Source organism: Erinaceus europaeus, chromosome 8 (assembly GCF_950295315.1).
Source record: "Erinaceus europaeus chromosome 8, mEriEur2.1, whole genome shotgun sequence".
Taxonomy (NCBI): domain Eukaryota; kingdom Metazoa; phylum Chordata; class Mammalia; order Eulipotyphla; family Erinaceidae; genus Erinaceus; species Erinaceus europaeus.
This window is the reverse complement of record NC_080169.1, coordinates 6350382-6363955: the sequence shown is the minus strand read 5'-3', so window position 1 is coordinate 6363955 and position 13574 is coordinate 6350382. Positions and strand designations below refer to the sequence as shown.

Sequence of the window (13574 nt, the reverse complement as noted above, 5' to 3'; positions counted from 1 at the left end):
TGGCACAAAGCACAAGGACCGGCATAAGGATCCCGGTTCGAACCCCGGCTCCCCACCTGCAGGGTGGTCGCTTCACAGGCGGTGAAGTAGGTCTGCAGGTGTCTATCTTTCTCTCCTCCTCTCTGTCTTCCCCTCCTCTCTCCATTTCTCTCTGTCCTATCCAACAACGACAACAACAATAATAACTACAACAATAAAACAACAAGGGCAACAAAAGGGAATAAATAAATAAATAAAATAAATATTAAAAAAAAAGTAAATAAGAAAATTAACTTCAGAACCATTTACATCTAGTCCAAATAGAAAAATAACATTTGGGGGGTTCCCGGAAGAAGGCGGACTGAGAAGCTGCTAGTGGCTTGAGCTCTGACCACATCTTCTGGAAACGGTAGGATTTTCGGCCTTTAGTAGGCCAGTCAATAAGGGGTCCTAGTGGTGACACCAAGGAGGTGACTATAACTTAATTTGGGTTAAAAAAATAGAGTAGAAAAAAAGGGAAAAAAATTTCCTTTTAATTATTAAGCACATCTCTGCCCCCTCCCCCCCCCCCATAACCAGTCCCTGGGGACCAGCTCCTAGCAGGCTCCCCTGCTGAACTTCTTTTTTTACCAAGATTCCTGTCCCACAAGGGAGTATCATTCATTCTAAGTCTATACCCTTCTGAAACCTCTGGCCTTTTTTCTTTCTAAGTAGTCAACCCCCCCCCAACCTCACCCTGCATAGCTAATTAAATAATTAAAAATAAATAAATTAAAAAAAACTCTTTCCTTTCACTGCTCTTTTATGACTGTTTTTTTCTTATCTTTTTCATTTTTATCTCTTTCTTGTTTTTTTCTTTTATGCATTCTTGTCATCCTTTCTTCCTTAATCCTACAGCTTCCAAAGCCACAGGCCCCAGCCCCCACACCACCAAACAGTGTGCTTTTTTGAACTCACTGATACACATTTGGGAATTATTTTGGGGAAGAATTCTGACTCAGTGTGGACTCTCACTACAAGTGTCTTTGCTCAACTTCCCTTCCACCTTTAGCCACCCCTAGAATATACAGTGGATAGTAGATTTGCATAACTGTCTATTTCAGCTATCCTTGTCTAGTCCTGAGGTGTTTTTTTTTCTCATTCTTAACAATCAGTTGCCTCTGATCACGAGGTTTGAGGTAATCTGGGACAGGGTGTTTTTTTTTACCCTGCTCTATTTTATTATTAATATTATATAAAGGCATATATCTTCCCCCCCCCCTTTAGGTTGATCATAATTAACTCTTAGGGTATCTTTCATTGCTAGGGTAGTGGGCATCTTATCTATTGTGGGAGGAAGTTGTCTCGTTACTCTTACCTCCTCTACAGACTCTCCACTCCCTCCTCCTCCTAGCTAATTAAAAAATTAAATTAAATTAAATTAAAAATTAATAAAAAACCTTTCCTTTCACTGCTCTTTAATTACAGCTCTTTTTCTTATCTTTTCCCTTTTCTCTCACTTGTCTCTTTTTTCTTTTTTTTTTTTTCTATCTTGTCATACACTTCTTCCTTCCTTCTTCTTTGCCTTTCTGAATTCGTGAATTATTTTGGGGAAGAAATCTGACTCAGAGTGGACTCTCTATGTGTGTATCTCTGCTCTAGTTCCCTTTCCTCTCTTGTTACCCCTAGAATATACAGTGGATAGTAGATTTGCATAACTGTCTATTCTTGCTATCCCTTCTTTCTTTTCTCTTTCTTCTTCACTGGGATTTGGTTACTATTTTTTCACAGACTGGAGAAATTATTTGGCTAACTGCTTCAATACTTGCTTCAGTTGCTACTATAATTCCTGAGGTTGGTGAGTGCAATAGTCATAAAGTTATTTAGTACAGTGTTGCTTGTACTCAAGACACAACAGCTGAGGAACAATAGAGCACAAAAAAAGAAACACATAAATCAAAAAAATGGGTAGATCAAAAACAAATAAAACTGATATTCCAATAAATGAAGACAAGAGCCCAGAAGAAACTACAAATCAGCCAGATAAGAAAAGTATGCAAGCAATAATAAACTCATTAATCACAGAAATGAAAACAACATTGGAGGAAAGGAATGGCAGTATTAGGAAACAACAGTTGAGACCCCCAAGGAAAATACTGATTATCTTGAGGCAATTAGAGAACTGAAAGCTGAAATAGCTGTAATGAAGAAAGAAGCTGAGGGAAGGGAAAGCAGAGTAACAGAAGCAGAAAACAGAATTAGTCCGACAGAGGATGAGTTAGAGAAAACGAAGAAAGAGGTGAAAGAGCCCAAAAAGAGATTGAGAGACACTGAAAACAACAACAGAGACATATGGGATGATCTCAAAAGAAGTAACATTCGTATAATTGGCCTGCCAGAGGAAGAAAGAGAGGAAGGGGAAGCAAACATTCTAGAGGAAATAATAGAAGAAAACTTCCCAGACCTGAATAACAGAAAGGACATCAAGATTCAAGAGGCCCAGAGAGTACCAAACAGAATCAACCTAGACCTGAAGACACCAAGACACATCATAGTCACAATGAGAAGGAGTAAGGATAAAGAAAGGGGGAGTCGGGCTGTAGCGCAGAGGGTTAAGTGCAGGTAGCGCAAAGCACAAGGACTGGCATAAAGATGCCGGTTCGAACCGTGGCTCCCCACCTGCAGGGAAGTAGCTTCACAGGCAGGGAAGCAGGTCTGCAGGTGTCTATCTTTCTATCCTCCTCTCTGTCTTCCCCTCCTCTCTCCATTTCTCTCTGTCCTATCCAACAACAACAATAATAACTACAACAATAAAACAACAAGGACAACAAAAGGGAATAAATAAATAAAACAAATATTTTTTAAAAAAACGTTAAAGAAAGGATCCTAAAGGCTGCAAGAGAGAAACAAAAAGTCACATACAGGGGAAAACCCATAAGACTATCTGCAGACTTCTCCACTCAGACTCTAAAAGCCAGAAGAGAATGGCAAGATATCTATCAAGCCCTGAATGAAAAAGGGTTTCAACCAAGGATAATATATCCTGCTAGACTTTCATTCAAACTAGATGGAGGGATCAAAACCTTCTTAGACAAACAACAGTTAAAGGAGGCAACCATCACCAAACTGGCACTGAAAGAGGTTCTAAAAGACCTCTTAGAAACAAGAACATCTTCCCGTATGCCTCTCCCAATCCATATCAAATAATATTGCATCTGCCGATCACAACCTAACCAACACAACGATTGCCACCTCAACATGCTTCACTTCAGACTGTCCAGAGACTTCACGTGTGGAATGACAACCCTTCAACTTCATTACTCGGGTCAGAGCTTTCCTTTCATAGTATACTCTAATTTCATCTCAGGTGGTCCACTTTCTAACAAAGTCCCAAAACCTAGATATATTCGTATGTTAACTCTCTTTTCAGTCACCAGGTTCCAGATGTTATCAGGATGCCAGCCAGGCTTCCCTAGACTGAAGACCCCACCAATGTGTCCTGGAGCTCTGCTTCCCCAGAGACCCACCCTACTAGGGAAAGAGAGAGGCAGACTGGGAGTATGGACCGACCAGTCAACACCCATGTTCAGCAGGGAAACAATTACAGAAGCCAGACCTTCTACCTTCTGCAACCCACAATGACCCTGGGTCCATGCTCCCAGAGGGATAGAGAATGGGAAAGCTATCAGGGGAGGGGGTGGGAAATGGAGATTGGGTGGTGGGAATTGTATGGAATTGTATCCCTCCTACCCTATGGTTTTGTTAATTAATCCTTTCTTAAATAAAAATTAAAAAAATTAAAAAAAAGAAACAAGAACATCACTATAATACTGGCAATATATCAGAGCAAATAAAAATAATTTTTTTTGAATAATGGCACTACAATACATTAAATCCATAATATAAATAAACGTTGATGGCTTAAACTCACCCATCAAAAGGCACAGGGTGGGGTGATGGATCAGGAAACATAACCCAACCATATGCTGCTTGCAAGAATCCCATCTGTCACAACAAGATAAACACAGACTTAAAGTGAAAGGATGGAAAACTATCATACAGGCTAACGGACCACAAAAAAAGGGCAGGAACAGCCATTCTCATCTCAGACATGATAGATTTTAAATTAAATAAAGTAATAAAAGATAGGCAAGGACATTACATAATGATTAGAGGATCAATCAGCCAAGAAGACTTAACAGTTATTAACATCTATGTACCCAATGAGGGACCATCTAAATACATTAAGCACCTACTGAAAGAATTTCAAAAATACATCAATAGTAATACAATAATAGTGGGAGACTTCAATACCCCACTCTCACACTTAGACAGATCAACAAAGCAGAGAACCAACAAAGATACAAGAGAATTGAATAAAGAGATTGACAGACTAGACCTCTTGGACATTTTCAGACTCCTCCACCCCAAAAAACTGGAATACACCTTCTTTTCAAATCCACATAACACATACTCAAGGATAGACCACATGTTAGGCCACAAAGACAGCATCAATAAATTCAAGAGCATTGAAATTATCCCAAGTATCTTCTCAGATCACAGTGGAGTAAAACTAACATTTAACAACAAACAGAAAATTATTAAAAGTCACAGAATTTGGAAACTAAACAACATACTCCTTAAGAACCACTGGGTCAGAGACTCACTCAAGCAGGAAATTCAAATGTTCCTGGAAACTAATGAAAATGAAGACACAACCTATCAAAATATTTGGGACACAGCTAAAGCAGTACTGAGAGGGAAACTTATAGCCATACAATCACATATTAAACACCAAGAAGAAGCTCAAATGAACGACCTTACTGCACACCTCAAGGACTTAGAGGAAGAGGAACAAAGGAACCCTAAAGCAACCAGAAGGACAGAAATCACTAAAGTTAGAGCAGAAATAAACAACATCGAAAATAAAAGAACCATACAAAAGATCAATGAAGCCAAATGTTGGTTCTTTGAAAGATTAAACAAAATTGACAAACCCCTAGCCAGATTCACCAAAAAAAAAAGAGAGAAGATTCAAATTAATAGAATTGTAAATGATGGAGGAGATATCACAACTGACACCACAGAAATCCAGAGAATCCTGCGGAACTTCTATAAAGAACTATATGCCACCAAGCTAGAGAATCTGGAAGAAATGGAACAATTCCTAGAAACATATGCCCTTCCAAAACTGAACCAAGAAGAACTACAAAATCTAAATGCACCAATCACAGACAAAGAAATTGAAACTGTTATTAAGAATCTCCCAACAACAAAAGTCCTGGACCAGATGGTTTCACAAACGAATTCTACAAAACTTTCAGGAAACAGTTAATACCCATACTTCTTAAGCTTTTCCATAAGATTGAAGAAACAGGAATACTCCCTTCCACCTTCTATGAAGCCAACATCACCCTGATACCAAAAGCTGATAGGGACAGAACAAAAAAGGAAAACTACAGACCAATATCTCTGATGAACATAGATGCCAAAATATTAAACAAGATCCTGGCTAACTGGATACAGCAACATATCAAAAAGATTGTTCATCACGACCAAGTAGGATTCATCCCAGGAATGCAAGGCTGGTTCAACATCCGTAAGTCAATCAATGTCATTCACCACATCAATAAAAGCAAAGCCAAAAACTACATGATTATCTCAATAGATGCAGAGAAAGCCTTTGACAAAATCCAACATCCATTCATGCTCAAAACTCTACAAAAAATGGGAATAGATGGGAAATTCCTCAAGATAATGTAGTCTATATATAGCAAACCTACAGCCAACATCATACTCAATGGACAGAAGCTGAAAGCATTCCCCCTCAGATCGGGGACTAGACAGGGCTGTCCACTGTCACCGTTACTCTTCAACATAGTATTGGAAGTTCTTGCCATAGCAATCAGGCAAGAGAAAGGAATCAAAGGAATACAGATTGGAAGGGAAGAAGTCAAGCTCTCACTATTTGCAGATGATATGATAGTATACATAGGAAGACCTAAAGAATCCAGCAGAAAATTACTGGAAGTTATTAGGCAATATAGCAAGGTATCAGGCTACAAAATCAATGTACAAAAATCAGTGGCATTTCTTTATGCAAACACTAAATCTGAAGAAGAAGACATCCAGAAATCACTCCCATTTACTGTTTCAGTAAAATCAATCAAATACCTAGGAATAAAGTTGATCAAAGAAGTGAAAGACTTGTATGCTAAAAACTATGAGTCGCTGCTCAAGGAAATAGAAACTGATACCAAGAAATGGAAAGATATCCCATGCTCATGGATTGGAAGAATAAATAACATCAAAATGAATATTCTCCCCAGAGCCATATACAAATTTAATGCAATACTCATCAAAGTTCCACGAAGCTTCTTTAAGAGAATAGAACAAACACTACAATCATTTATCTGGAACCTGAAAACACCTAGAATTGCCAAAACCATCTTGAGGAAAAGAAACAGAAATGGAGGCATCACACTCCCAGACCTTAAACTATATGATAAAGCCATCATCATCAAAACAGCATGTTACTGGAACAAAAATAGGCACACAGACCAGTGGAATAGAATTGAAAGCCCAGAAATAAATCCCCACACCTATGGAAATCTAATCTTTGATAAGGGGGCCCAAAGGATTAAATGGAAAAAGGAGGCTCTCTTCAATAAATGGTGCTGGGAAAACTGGGTTGTAACATGCAGAAGAATGAAATTGAACCTCTTTATCTCACCAGAAACAAAAATCAACTCCCAATGGATCAAAGACCTGGATGTCAGACCAGAAACAATCAAATACTTAGAGGAAAACATTGGTAAAACAGTTTCCCACCTACACCTCAAGGACATTTTGATGAATCAAACCCAATTGAAAGGAAGACTAAAGCAGAAACAAAGCAATGGGAATACATCAAATTGAAAAGCTTCTGCACATCCAAAGAAACTATTAAACAAACAAAGAGACCCCTCGCAGAATGGGAGGAGATCTTCACATGCCATACATCAGACAAGAAACTAATCACCAAAATATATAAAGAGCTCAGCAAACTTAGCACCAAAAAAGCAAATGACCCCATCCAAAAATGGGCAGAGGATATGAACAAAACATTCACTACAGAGGAGATCCAAAAGGCTAACAAACATATGAAAAACTGCTCTAGGTCACTGATTGTCAGAGAAATGCAAATGAAGACAACACTAAGATACCACCTCACTCCTGTAAGAATGGCATACATCAAAAAGGACAGCAGCAACAAATGCTGGAGAGGCTGTGGGGACAGAGGAACCCTTTTGCATTGCTGGTGGGAATGTAAATTGGTCCAGCCTCTGTGGAGAGCAGTCTAGAAAACTCTCACAAGGCTAGACATGGACCTTCCATATGATCCAGTAATTCCTCTCCTGGGGTTATACCCCAAGGACTCCATAACACCCCACCAAAAAGAGGTGTGTACTCCCATGTTCATAGCAGCACAATTCATAATAGCTAAAACCTGGAAGCAACCCAGGTGCCCAACACCAGATGAGTGGCTGAGAAAGCTGTGGTATATATACACAATGGAATACTATGCAGCTATCAAGAACAATGAACTCACCTTCTCTGACCCATCTTGGACAGAGCTAGAAGGAATTATGTTAAGTGAGCTAAGTCAGAAAGATAAAGGTGAGTATGGGATGATCCCACTCATCAACAGAAGTTGAGTAAGAAGATCTGAAAGGGAAACTAAAAGCAGGACCTGACCAAATTGTAAGTAGGGCATCAAAGTAAAAACCCTGTGGTGAGGGGTAGACATGCAGCTTCCTGGGCCAGTGGGGGGTGGGAGTGGGTGGAAGGGATGGGTCACAGTCTTTTGGTGGTGGGAATGGTGTTTATGTACACTCCTAGTAAAATGTAATAATATAAATCACTAGTTAATTAGTACGAGAGGGGGAAAATTAATTGTATGTCTCAAAGTTTTTCAAAACACAAACTGAATCTTTTCAATATATAGGCTCTGTAATTATATGCAGACTCTCTCAAAAGCCTAGACCAGGTAGATCAGAAGCAACCAATAGCACAGCTATATACAAGATACTGGGTACTGTATAAAACCCTAACAAAATGACTTTTCAAAGTTAACCCAATTACCAAATAATGTGATGATAACATTAACTATTGATTGTATTTTTGAACCCTAAGACAGCAGGAACCTCACATCTCCACTATAGAGCCTCTACTTCCACCAGTCCTGGAATCCTTGGATAGGGCCGACTTTCCCGTATGCCTCTCCCAATCCATATCAAATATTGCATCTGCCGATCACAACCTAAACAACACAATCCCTGCCACCTCAACATGCTTCACTTCAGAGACTTAATGTGTGGAATGACAACTCTTCAGCTTCATTACTCGGGTGAGGCCTTTCCTCTCATAGTATACTCTAATTCCATCTCAGGTGGTTCACTTTCTAACAAAGTCCCAAAACCTAGATATACACCAGGTACTGTGAGAGAGAGCTTATGTTCACACGTATCCATAAACTACTGCAAAATATATACCTGAAAGCAGAAGTACACTAGAGTTTGCAGTGAGTACCCCCCTAACACTTCCTCTCCACTATTCCAAGCTTTGGGTCCATGATTGCTCAACAATTTGTTTGGCTTCGTATGTTAACTCTCTTTTCAGTCACCAGGTTCCAGATGTCATCAGGATGCTGGCCAGGCTTCCCTGGATTGAAGACCCCACCAATGTGTCCTGGAGCTCTGCTTCCCCAGAGACCCACCCTACTAGGGAAAGAGAGAGGCAGACTGGGAGTATGGACCGACCAGTCAACGCCCATGTTCAGTGGGGAAGCAATTACAGAAGGCAGACCTTCCATCTTCTGCAACCCTCAATGACCCTGGGTCCATGCTCCCAGAGGGATAGAGAATGGGAAAGCTATCAGGGGAGGAGGTGGGATATGGAGATTGGGTGGTGGGAATTGTGTGGAATTGTACCCCTCCTACCCTATGGTTTTGTTAATTAATCCTTTCTTAAATAAATAATAAAAAATTAAAAAAAAGAAAAATAACATTTGACTCATAGGACTCCGTAATTCCATTTTGGGTGGTTCACTTCCTACAAAGCCCCAAAACCTAGGTATAGGCCAGGTTCCCATGAGATAGGGCAGATGTGCACATATATCCATAAATGAGGGCAAAATATATACATAAAAGAAAAGGGGAAAATAGTTTGCAGTGAGTCAATAAATGAAGCAAGCAAGTAGAAACACCTAAAAGTACACCGTAAAGTACCAAATGAAATAGTTTCTACTTAGACCTAGATACCCTCCTTACTTACTTCCTGTTACACTTCCCTCAGCCACTCCAAAACTAACCTTATCAATGTAAGGACTATAAAAGCTGAATAAGGGCAAGAGACTGGTTTACTTTAATTGTGGCTCTTTAGTCACTATCAGGCCACCTCATAATCTGGGGCCCTAGGCAGGGAGTCCTGAGATTCCCACACAGACATGATGGGCCTAGACCTCAGATAGATCCCTCTGTCCTTTATCACTGGTCATCTCCATCAGGAACATCATTAATGGACCCCTTTGTGGGCCCGTATAGGACCTTGCCCTCATTGTGGATCAACAACAGTAGAGAATGTTCCATCCTCCAAAGAGAGGCTGGATAACATACTCTGTCTACCACCTGAGGAAGATTCCTAAAATTGGTGCAACTTGGAATGTTGCTACTCATGACCACAGAATGTGAGCTCAGACCTAGAGGGATGCAGAGGTTACATAGGCTCCTATGCTTAATCTGTGCCCCAGATCAAATCGACAGGGTTTACAGTCAAGGATATTTATACACTTTTCCCATATTTGGAAGCTACTCTCTTCCCTGATCCAGCTTTCTAGCCTTTTCCCAGCCATAACATTATCTCCCCAGACAATAACTTGGGTCCACCTGCATATTGGATTTCAGGCTCAGGCAAAAACTAGTAAAGTCATGGGACCTTTGTAATATACCTAAAATAGACTTACTAACTTTTTCCAAAATGGAGACCCCAAATCTTCATCTGTAATATTCCAGCCTTTAGGTTTATGATTAGTCAATAATTTGTTCAGCTGTATATGTTAACTCTTTTTTCATCCACCAGGTTCCAGATGCTACCATGATGCCAACCAAACTTCCCTGGGCAGATGACTTCATCAATGTACACTGGAGCCCTGCTTCCCCAGATCCCTGCCCTACTAAGGAAAGAGAGAGACAGACTGGGAGTATGGATCAATCTGACAACACTTATGTTAAATGGAGAAGCAATTACAGAAGCCAGACCTTCCACCTTCTGCACCCCACAATGACCCTGGGTCCATACTCCCAGAGGATTAAAAAATAGGAAAGCTATCAGGGGAGGGGGTGGCATACAGAGTTCTGGTGGTGGGAATTATGTGGAATTGTACCCCTCTTATCCTATGGTCTTTAAAATTTTTTTAAATGATCTTTATTTATTGGATAGAGACAACCAGAAATCAAGAGGAGAAGGTGAGATAGAGAGGGAGAGAGACAGAGAGACACCTGCAGCCCTGCTTCACCATTCGTGAAGATTTTCCCCTGCAAGTGGGGACCGGGGGCTTGAACCTGGGTCCTTGCAGATTGTAACACGTGTGCTCAACCAGGTGTGCCACCATCTGGCCCCCTTATCCTATAGTATTGTCAGTGTTTCCATTTTATAAATAAAAATTTAAAATAAAGATAATAACACTTGAGCATTTTCACAATATAATATTCACAGTATGTTATTTCAATTGTTCTGGTGCTTTCAAAATACATTTTGAGGGGGTCGAGTGGTGGCGCAGTGGGTTGAGCGCATGTGGCGCAAAGCGCGGGGACCGGCGTGAGGATCCCTGTTCGAGTCCCCAGCTCCCCACCTGCAGGGGAGTCGCTTCACAGGCGGTGAAGCAGGTCTGCAGGTGTCTGTCTTTCTCTCCCCCTCTCTGTCTTCCCCTCCTCTCTCCATTTCTCTCTGTCCTATCCAACAACGAATTGTGTTAACAAGGGCAATAATAATAACCACAACGAAGCTACAACAAGGGCAACAAAAGGGGGAAAAAAATGGCCTCCAGGAGCGGTGGATTCATGGTGCAGGCACCGAGCCCAGCAATAACCCTGGAGGAAGAAAGAAAAAAATAATAATAATAAAATAAAATAAAATACATTTTGTATGTCACATATGCAACCAGTCTGAGCTTGGACATTGGGACATTTGTTCATTTCTAATGCTTGGTAGTCACACTTGGCTAGTGGTTACAGGACTCAGTAACACAGACCCCCCTCCAACTGCTTAAACATTTCAGACTGGCTACTCTTTAGAAGGTCCCTTCCTGTTAGATACTTTGGAGCCAGGCCATTCTGCTAGCTGTTCTCTAGTCTCATCAAGTTACCTACAGATCTGAGAGAGGGGGTGACTGAGGGGAAAGGATATTGAGGAATTACCCCAGGACAACCCTACAATATCACTTAGCAGTGGAAATTGACAGGTTTGAACTGACTGGGGGAGTCTGAGTACTTTTTGCACCTGAGCCAGTGGGGTGTGCAGGGCTGTGCTGATACCAGGCGGCACAGTAGTACCTGCCCTCATCATTTTTCTCCAGCCTCAGCACTGACAAGGTACAGCTGGAGCCATCCTTGCTCTCCATCGCTGTGACTTTATCTGCTTTCAGGACAGAATCCCACCGCACATCTGACTTGAGCATGGCCATTACGAGGAGTCTCTCGGGGGCTCTGCCCTCCTGGTGGCGGTACCAGTGGATGTAGCTGACCTTGGTGTGGACCGTGCAGGGCAGGATGGCAGAGCTGCCCCTGCGCCCCAGCACCGCAAGAGGCTGCTCCAGGGTGATGGCTGCCTGGCTGCCTGCAAGGGAGAAAGGAGTGAAGCAGCGGAGGGCAAAAGCCTCAGGTCCACCCTGTATCTCTGCATTGTATCCAGCAAGGTAGAAGGAACCGTGGCGTCAGGACTTACCGGGCAGCTGGAGGGCCCACAGGAGAGCAAGGAGCCCCAGCATGACTCTGAGTGCAGCCCAGGTGGAGAAAAGTCCAGATGTGATCTCACAGCTATGACTAGAGTGGGAAAGACAAGGCTAGGGCTGGAGCAGCTGCTTCCAAGGTGTTGCCAGGAGATATTAATGAGAGAAGTGGGGTGTAAGTGGGAGGCCCCAAAGGCAAGACAAAGGTCTAACCGCAAGGTAAAGGGAGGGATTCTAAGTGGTGAGAGTTCTGAGAAATGAAGAGAGGAAGTTGGTGAAACAGTAACAATCACCATAGCTCTTACTGAATGGACATTAGCTGCACTTCAGAACCACATTGATTGGTTTCTTAGATAGTGAAAGTAACCCTGTGTCAGAAATGTTATGTTCCTCCCCTTAGGAATGGGAAAGTAGGGCTGGTGTTTCAAAAAATTTTCAAAACTACACATCTGTGGAGAACTAGTTTCATAATTCAGATTTTGATCCATAGACAAATCTCGTGTTTCCATTGGATACTAAAGGGACAAGGAATGTCCTGCTTGCTTCAGAGGAAGACAGAAGCACAGAACTGCAATTATTTTTTTACTTAAACTTATTTTAATAAAAAAACGAATGCACTCTTTTCTTGAAAATTGTTGAATTTTCTATTAGTGATGTAATAATGATTAACAAGAATGTAAGATGATGGGGGTACAGTTCCACACAGCTTTCACCACCAGATTCCCATGTCCCATCCTCTCCCCTGGAAGCTTCCCTATTCTTTATCCCTCTAGGAGTAAGAATAAAAATTCTTTACGGGGTTCAGAATGTGGAAGTTATGGCTTCTGTAATTGCTTCTTCGCTGAATATGTATGTTAGCAGGTAGATCCATACCCTCAACCTATTTCTATCTTTCCCTAGTGGGGCAGGTCTCTGGAGAGGTGAGGTTTTAGGACGCAGTGGTGAGGCCATCTGCCCAGGGAAGTCAGAAGGCTTCATGGTAGCATCTGCAACTTGATCGCTGATAGGCATTAAGATATAAATCAGGACAAATTGTTTAGTAAACAGGGACCCAAAGGTAGGAATAGAGCAGTTGACACTAGGGTTCTTTATGTGGGAAGAAGCTAGGATGTCATCAGGAACAACGTAATAGACCCCTTTGTGGGCCCCTATAGGACCTTATCCTCAATGTGAATCAATAATGGTAGGGGATGCCCCATTTTCTGAAGGGAGGTTGGGCCAAAATCTTCTACCACTCGAGGAAGATGAGATTGGCAATGGGTTCAGCCTAGAATGTTCCACAGACTGTGAGCTCAGACCCACACAGATGCAGAGGTCACATAGGCTCACATCTAAATATATGTCCCAGATCAAGTCGATTAGGTTTATAGGCTCAATGGTGGCATAGGAATCCAGTGTTTTTGGAGACCGCTTCCCCCCCCCCTTTTTTTATTCTATAGGACAGAGAGAAATTGAGAGGAGGAGATAGAGGGAGGGAGAGAAAGACCTGCAGACCTGCTTCACTGCTCTTGTAGCATTCTTCCTGTGGGTGGAGAGCAGGGGCTTGAACCTGAGTCCTTGCGCATATCCTTGCGCATAATAGTACGTGCACATAAACCAGGTGTGCCACTGTCACGCCCCACCCCCTAAC

General features: G+C 41.7%; 1 protein-coding gene across 1 annotated transcript in view; it reads right to left on the bottom strand.

Moving 5' to 3' along the window:
* Nucleotides 1–13574, bottom strand: part of LOC103124827 (uncharacterized) — a 48372-nt gene that overhangs the window by 22202 nt on the left and 12596 nt on the right. Inside the window, exons 9-10 of the mRNA XM_060195768.1 lie at nt 11941–12038; nt 11488–11832 (exon numbers count right to left, since the gene is read on the bottom strand). Coding sequence (XP_060051751.1) covers nt 11488–11832; nt 11941–12038 — 443 coding nt within the window. The remainder of the gene's footprint in view (nt 1–11487; nt 11833–11940; nt 12039–13574) is intronic.